Source organism: Onychostruthus taczanowskii, unplaced genomic scaffold (genome assembly GCF_017590055.1).
Source record: "Onychostruthus taczanowskii isolate IOZ18803 unplaced genomic scaffold, ASM1759005v1 scaffold876, whole genome shotgun sequence".
NCBI classification, from domain to species: domain Eukaryota; kingdom Metazoa; phylum Chordata; class Aves; order Passeriformes; family Passeridae; genus Onychostruthus; species Onychostruthus taczanowskii.
In genome coordinates, this window is record NW_024506729.1 from 1 (window position 1) to 7,779 (window position 7,779).

Consider the following 7,779-nt stretch of genomic DNA (forward strand, 5'->3'; position numbering starts at 1 on the left):
GGGTCACTCTCTGCTCTCTCATTGGTCGCTCCCCCTCAGGCTCCTCCCCCCCGGCCCCGCCCTTCCTGGAGGAGCCGGCCAATGGCAGCGCGCTGCTGGGCGAGGGGGCGGAGCTCCGCTGCCGGGCCCGGGTGGGCGTGGCCGTGCAGTGGTCCAGGGGCGGGCTCATGCTCGGGGCCACGCCCACCCGCGCCCACCCTCGCTACCGATTGGCCGGAGACCCCGCCAGAGGTGGGCGGGGCTTCAGAGGGGGCCGGGCGTTGAGGGGGTGTGGCCATAAATGGGCGTGGCTAAATGAGTGTGTCTAAATGGTTGAGGGGTGTGGCCATGAATGGGTGTGGCTATAAATGGGTGTGGTTAAAAGGGGCGTGGCCATAAAAGGGCAGGGCTAAATGGGTGTGGTCATAAAGGGGCGTGGCCATAAAGGGGTGTGGCCATAAATGGGTGTGGTCATAAAGGGGTGTGGTTAAAGGGGCGTGGCCATAAAAGGGCAGGGCTAAATGGGTGTGGTCATAAAGGGGTGTGGCCATAAAGGGGTGTGGTTAAAGGGGTGTGGCCATAAAAGGGCAGGGCTAAAGGGGTGTGGTCATAAAGGGGCGTGGCTAAAGGGATGTGGCCTTAAATGGGTGTGGTCATAAATGGGTGTGGCTAAATGGGCGTGGTCATAAGGGGGCGGGGTTAAATGGGTGCAGTTAAAGGGGTGTGGCCATAAAGGGGCGGGGCTAAAGGGATGTGGCCTTAAATGGGTGTGGTCATAAATGGGTGTGGCTAAATGGGCGTGGTCATAAAGGGGCGTGGTTAAAGGGGCATGGTTAAAGGGGCGGAGTTAAATGGGTGCAGATAAAGGGGCGTGGCCACAAAGGGGCGGGGCTAAAGGGTCATTTTGAGGGAGAAATTTGGGGTTCAGAGTTCAGGATTTTGGGGCATTTTGGGGGGATTCGGGGGGATTTGGATCCGGGATTTTGGGGCCATTTTGGGGCCATTTTGGGGAAAAAAGGGATTTTAGAATTCAGGATTTTGGGGCATTTTGGGAGGATTTGGGGGATTTGGATCCTGAATTTTGGGGGATTTTGGGGAAAAAAAGGGGATTTTAGAATTCATGATTTTGGGGCTTTTTGGGACAATTCGGGGGGATTTGGATCCTGAATTTTGGGGGATTTTGGGGCCATTTTGGGGGAAAAAAAGGAAATTTGGGGGGATTTGGATCCTGAATTTTGGGGGATTTTGGGGCCATTTTGGGGAAAAAATGGGGATTTTAGAATTCAGGATTTTGGGGCATTTTGGGAGGATTTGGGGGATTTGGATCCGGGATTTTGGGGGATTTTGGGGGAAAAAAGGGGATTTTAGAATTCAGGATTTTGGGGCATTTTGGGGCATTTTGGGTGGGTTTGGAGGGTGGGGGTTGGGAGCATTTTTGGGGGATTTTGGGACTGAATTTTGGTGCCATTTTCAGTAAAAAAAAGGGATTTTAGAATTCAAAATTTTGGGGCATTTTGGGCAGTTTGATGCAATTTGAAGGGTGGGGGTGGGAGGATTTTGGGGAGAGTTTTGGAATTAATTTTGGAATAATTTTGGGATTATTTTGGGCAATTTTGGGGTTGATTTTTGGGATAATTCTGGGTTGATTTGGGGCGTTAATTTTGGGGAAATTTTGGGCAATTTTGAGGCAATTTTCCTCAATTTTGAGGTGATTTTGGGGTTGGTTTTGGGCTGATTTTGGGTAATTCTTGGGTTGATTTTGGAGAGGATTTTGGGGTGATTTGAGGGGGATTTGGGGCAGTTTTGGGGTTGATTTTGGAGATGATTTTGGGGTGATTTGAGGGGGATTTGGGGCAGTTTTGGGGTTGATTTTGGAGATGATTTTGGGGTGATTTGAGGGGGATTTGGGGCAGTTTTGGGGTTGATTTTGGAGATGATTTTGGGGTGATTTGAGGGGGATTTGGGGCAGTTTTGGGGTTGATTTAGGAGTCAATTTTGTCCTGAATTTGGGGCTGATTTTGGGATGATTTTGAGCAATTTTGGGGTGATTTAAGGCTGATTTTGGGTGATTTTGAGCTGATTTTGGAGTGATTTTGGGCGATTTTGGGATGATTTGGGGATTGCTTCTGGGTTGATTTGGGCAGTTTTGGGCTGATTTTGGGGAGCAATTTTGGGGCAATTTTGACACTATTTTGGGACAATTTTGGGACAATTTTGAGGCAATTTTACCACAATTTGGGGGCAATTTTTACACAATTTTGGGACAATTTTGACACAATTTTGGGGCATTTTTGACACAATTTTAGGACAATTTTGGGCAATTTTTTGGGCAATTTTACCACAAATTGGGAACAATTTTGACAGAATTTTGACACAGTTTTGGGTGGGACAATTTTGGGACAATTTTGATGTAATTTTGGGACAATTTTGACATAATTTTGACACAGTTTTGTGACAATTTTGGGACAATTTTGATGTAATTTTGGGACAATTTTGACACAATTTTGATGTAATTTTGGGACAATTTTGACATAATTTTGACACAATTTTGATGCAATTTTGGGACAATTTGGGTACAATTTTGATGTAATTTTGACACAATTTTGGGACAATTTTGGGGCAATTTTGGGACAATTTTGACATAATCTTGACACAATTTTGATGTAATTTTGACACAATTTTGATGTAATTTTGGGACAATTTTGGGACAATTTTGGGACAATTTTGATGTAATTTTGGCACAACAATTTTGGGACAATTTTGGGGCAATTTTGGGACAATTTTGACATAATCTTGACACAATTTTGATGTAATTTTGGGACAATTTTGGGACAATTTTGGGACAATTTTGATGTAATTTTGACACAATTTTGGGACAATTTTGATGTAATTTTGTGACAATTTTGGCGTTGATTTCGAGCCGATTCGGGGTGATTTTTGCCCAATTTTTCTCCCATTTGCGGCGATCTCGGCCTTACACCGAGCGGGCGTGGCCGGGGTGGGCGTGGCCCGGGGGTGGGCGTGTCCTGTGGGCGTGGCCTGAGGTGGGCGTGTCCCAGGTGAGCACCACCTGCGGATCCGGCCGGTGACGCTGGAGGACGATGACGTCTTCACCTGCCAGGCGGGGGAGGGGAACGGCACCCGCAGCTCGCGGCCCGCCCAGCTCAGCGTGCTGGGTAAACTGGGCAAACTGGGACAAACTGGGGGGGACCCAGTCCCTCCCAGTCCCCCCCAGCTGGAGCTGCTGGAGGGGGCGGAGCTACCGCTGGTGGGCGGGGCCGAGGTTCAGGTTCGCTGCCACGCCCACGATGCTCGCCCCGCCCCCGAGCTGGAGCTGCGCCTGGGTGAGAATTTGGGGCCATTTTGGGCAATTTTGGACATCTTGGGGTCAATTTTGGGGCAGATTTTTGAGTGATTTCAGGGTGATTTTGGGGGTAGTTTTGCTCATTTTGGGCTGATTTTGGCTGATTTTGGGGTGATTTTGGCCAGGGTGATTTTGGCTGATTTTGGGGGGATTTTTGCTGATTTTGGGGTAATTTTGGGGTGATTTTTGCTGATTTTGGGGTAGGTTTGGGGTGATTTGGGTGATTTTTGGCTTAATTTTGGGGTAATTTTGGTGATTTTGTGGTGATTTTTGCTGATTCTTGCTCATTTTGGGGAGATTTCTGCTGATTTTGGGGTGATTTGGGGGTGATTTGGGCTGATTTTCAAGTCATCTTAGGGTGATTTTGGCTGATTTTGGGGTGATTTTTGCTGATTTTGGGGTGATTTTGGCTGATTTCAGGGTGATTTTGGCTGATTTCAGGGTGATTTTGGCTGATTTCAGGGTGATTTTGGCTGATTTTTGCTGATTTTGTGATGATTTTGGCTGATTTTTGGTGGTTTTGGGGTGATTTTTTGTATTTTTGCTGATTTTGTCGTCATTTTGGTAGATTTCGGGGTGATTTTGGCTGATTTTGGGGTGATTTTGGCTGATTTTTGGTGGTTTTGGGGTGATTTTTGCTGATTTTGTCGTGATTTTGGTAGATTTCGGGGTGATTTTGGCTGATTTTGGGGTGATTTTGGCTGATTTTGTGATGACTTTGGCTGATTTTTGGTGGTTTTGTGATGATTTTGGCTGATTTTTGGTGGTTTTGGGGTGATTTTTGCTGATTTTGTCGTGATTTTGGTAGATTTCGGGGTGATTTTGGATTATTTTGGGGTGACTGGCTGATTTTTTTGTATTGTTGCTGATTTTAGGTTGATTTTGGCTGATTTCAGGGTGATTTTGGCTGATTTTGGGGGGATTTTTGCTGATTTTGGGGTAATTTTGGGGTGATTTTTGCTGATTTTGGGGTAGGTTTGGGGTGATTTGGGTGATTTTTGGCTTAATTTTGGGGTAATTTTGGTGATTTTGTGGTGATTTTTGCTGATTCTTGCTCATTTTGGGGAGATTTCTGCTGATTTTGGGGTGATTTGGGGGTGATTTGGGCTGATTTTCAAGTCATCTTAGGGTGATTTTGGCTGATTTTGGGGTGATTTTTGCTGATTTTGGGGTGATTTTGGCTGATTTCAGGGTGATTTTGGCTCATTTTGGTAGATTTCGGGGTGATTTTGGCTGATTTTGGGGTGATTTTGGCTGATTTTGTGATGACTTTGGCTGATTTTTGGTGGTTTTGTGATGATTTTGGCTGATTTTTGGTGGTTTTGGGGTGATTTTTGCTGATTTTGTCGTGATTTTGGTAGATTTCGGGGTGATTTTGGATTATTTTGGGGTGACTGGCTGATTTTTTTGTATTGTTGCTGATTTTAGGTTGATTTTGGCTGATTTCAGGGTGATTTTGGCTGATTTCAGGGTGATATTGGCTGATTTTGTGATGATTTTGGCTGATTTTTGGTGGTTTTGGGGTGATTTTTGCTGATTTTGGGGTAGGTTTGGGGTGATTTGGGTGATTTTTGGCTTAATTTTGGGGTAATTTTGGTGATTTTGTGGTGATTTTTGCTGATTCTTGCTCATTTTGGGGAGATTTCTGCTGATTTTGGGGTGATTTGGGGGTGATTTGGGCTGATTTTCAAGTCATCTTAGGGTGATTTTGGCTGATTTTGGGGTGATTTTTGCTGATTTTGGGGTGATTTTGGCTGATTTCGGGGTGATTTTGGCTGATTTTGGGGTGATTTTAGGGTGATTTTGGGGTGATTTTGGCGGTTTTGGGGTGAATTTTGGGTGATTTTGGGGTGATTTTGGCTGATTTCGGGGTGATTTGGGCTGATTTTGGGGTGATTTTGGCTGATTTCGGGGTGATTTTGGCTGATTTTGGGGTGATTTGGGCTGATTTAGGGGTGATTTTGGCTGATTTAGGGGTGACTTTGGCTGATTTCGGGGTGATTTTGGCTGATTTCGGGGTGATTTTGGCTGATTTTTGGGTGATTTTGGGGTGATTTGGGGTGATTTTGGGGTGATTTAGCTGATTTCGGGGTGACTTTGGATGATTTTGGGGTGATTTTGGCTGATTTTGGGGTGATTTTGGATGATTTCGGGGTGATTTCTGCTGATTTTGGGGTGGTTTCTGCTGATTTTGGCTGATTTTGGGTGTTTTCCCGGCCAGGGGAGGAGCCCCTTCCCGACGTCTCCTCCCGGGTGTTCGAGGGATCCCACCCCAAACTGAGCTCCAGCGAGGCCACGGCCAGGTGAGCACCAGTACGGACCAGTACGGACCAGTATAAACTGGTATAAACCAGTACGGACCAGTATGGACCAGTATGGACCAGTACGGACCAGTATAAACCGGTGTGGACCAGTATAAACCAGGACAGAGCAGTACGGACCAGTATGGATCAGTATAAACCAGTATGGACCAGTATGGACCGGTACAGCCCAGTAGGGACCAGTATAAACCACTACAGACGACTACAGACCAGTATAAACCAGTATGGACTGGTATAAACCAGTATGGACCAGTATGGCTCAATAGCGACCAGTATAGACCAGTATAAGCCAGTGTGGACCAGTATGGACCAGTTTGGACCAGTATAAACCAGTGTGGACCAGTATAAACCAGTACAGAGCAGTACGGGCCAGTTCGGACCGGTATAAACCAGTATAAAGCAGTACGGACCAGTACAACTAGTACAGACCAGTACAGACTGGTATAAACCAGTATGGACCAGTATAAAGCAGTATAAAGCACTACGGACCAGTACAGACCAGTATGGACCAGTATAAACAACTAGTACAGACCAGTACGGACTGGTATAAACCAGTATGGACCAGTATAAAGCAGTATAAAGCACTACGGACCAGTACAGACCAGTATGGACCAGTATAAACAAGTATGGACCAGTATGGACCAGTATGGACAAGTACAGACCACTATCGACCAGTATAAATGAATATGGACCAGTATAAACCAGTAGGGACCAGTACAAAGCAAACCAGCCCAGTCCCAGTCCTCCCAGTCCAAACCAGTCCAAACCAGTCCAAACCAGTGACCCCAGTTCCCTCCCAGGCTGACCCCCGGCCCCTCGGACCACGGGCGGCTCCTGCTCTGCTCGGCCTCCAACGCGGCCGGAGCGGCTGCGGCCACGGCCGGACTGCGGCTGGACATCGCCGGTGAGTGATGGACACTCAAAAATACCCAAAATTAACCCAAAATTAACCCAAAATTAACCCAAAACTGACCCAAAATTAACCCAAAACTGAGCCCACACTGCGGCTGGACATCGCCGGTACCCAGTCCCCCCCAGTCCCCCCCAGTGACCCCCCGGTCTCTCCCAGTCCCTCCCAGTGCTCCCAGTATCGAGGGGCTGCCCGCACTGGTCCGGGCGGGGGAGGAGCTGCGGCTGCTCTGCGTCACCAGAGGGGGGCGCCCTGCGCCCAGCCTGCACTGGGACAAGGTACTGGGCAAACTGGGACAGACTGGGAGGGACTGGGACAGGGTACTGGGCAAACTGGGAGGGACTGGGAGGGACTGGGACAGACTGGGAGGGACTGGGACAGGGTACTGGGCAAACTGGGACAAACTGGGACAGACTGGGAGCACTGGAACAGGGTACTGGGCAAACTGGGAGGGACTGGGAGGGACTGGGACAGACTGGGACAGACTGGCATAAACCAGTATGGAACGGTACAGACCAGTATAAACCAGTACGGGCAGGTATAAACCAGTACAGACCAGTATAGACCAGTACGGATTGGTATAGACTGGACCAGTATAAACTATTATAAACCAGTGTAAGCCAAAACAAACCAGTATAAACCAGTAGGGACCAGTATAAACCAACTCAGTCCCTCCCAGTATAAACCAGTAACCTCCCAGTCCCTCCCAGTTCCCTCCCAGTCCCTCCCAGTCCCCCCCAGTCCCCCCCAGTGACCCCCCGGTCTCTCCCAGTCCCTCCCAGTGCTCCCAGTATCGAGGGGCTGCCCGCACTGGTCCGGGCGGGGGAGGAGCTGCGGCTGCTCTGCGTCACCAGAGGGGGGCGCCCTGCGCCCAGCCTGCACTGGGACAAGGTACTGGGCAAACTGGGACAGACTGGGACAAACTGGGACAGGGTACTGGGCAAACTGGGAGGGACTGGGAGGGACTGGGATCAAACTGGGAGCACTGGGAGCCCGTTGTGGGCGTGGCCTCCCTTTAACCCCTCCTCTTTCTTTGGCTCCGCCCCCTTTGCCCATTCCTTTGGCCCCGCCCCTTCAGGATGGGCTCCCCCTGGCGGGGGCGTGGTCAGAGGACGAAGGGGGCGTGGCCAGGACCAGTCTCGTGTTTCGCCCCGCCCCCGAAGACGATGGCGCCACCTTGCGGTGCAGCGCAGTGACGTCACTGC

The 7,779-nt window shown here is 48.8% G+C and overlaps 1 protein-coding gene across 1 annotated transcript; it reads left to right on the plus strand.

The window, feature by feature from the left end:
- Window positions 1–71: 71 nt before the first annotated feature.
- LOC121346964 (nephrin-like) lies at window positions 72–7,118 on the plus strand (the record flags this gene model as incomplete). The annotated part of the gene is made up of 7 exons (XM_041425166.1): window positions 72–231; window positions 3,039–3,155; window positions 3,195–3,323; window positions 5,565–5,646; window positions 6,465–6,568; window positions 6,734–6,852; window positions 7,089–7,118. Coding segments are annotated over 7 exons (741 nt in total), but the record flags the coding sequence as incomplete, so codon positions are not given.
- Between the last annotated feature and the right edge of the window lie 661 nt (window positions 7,119–7,779).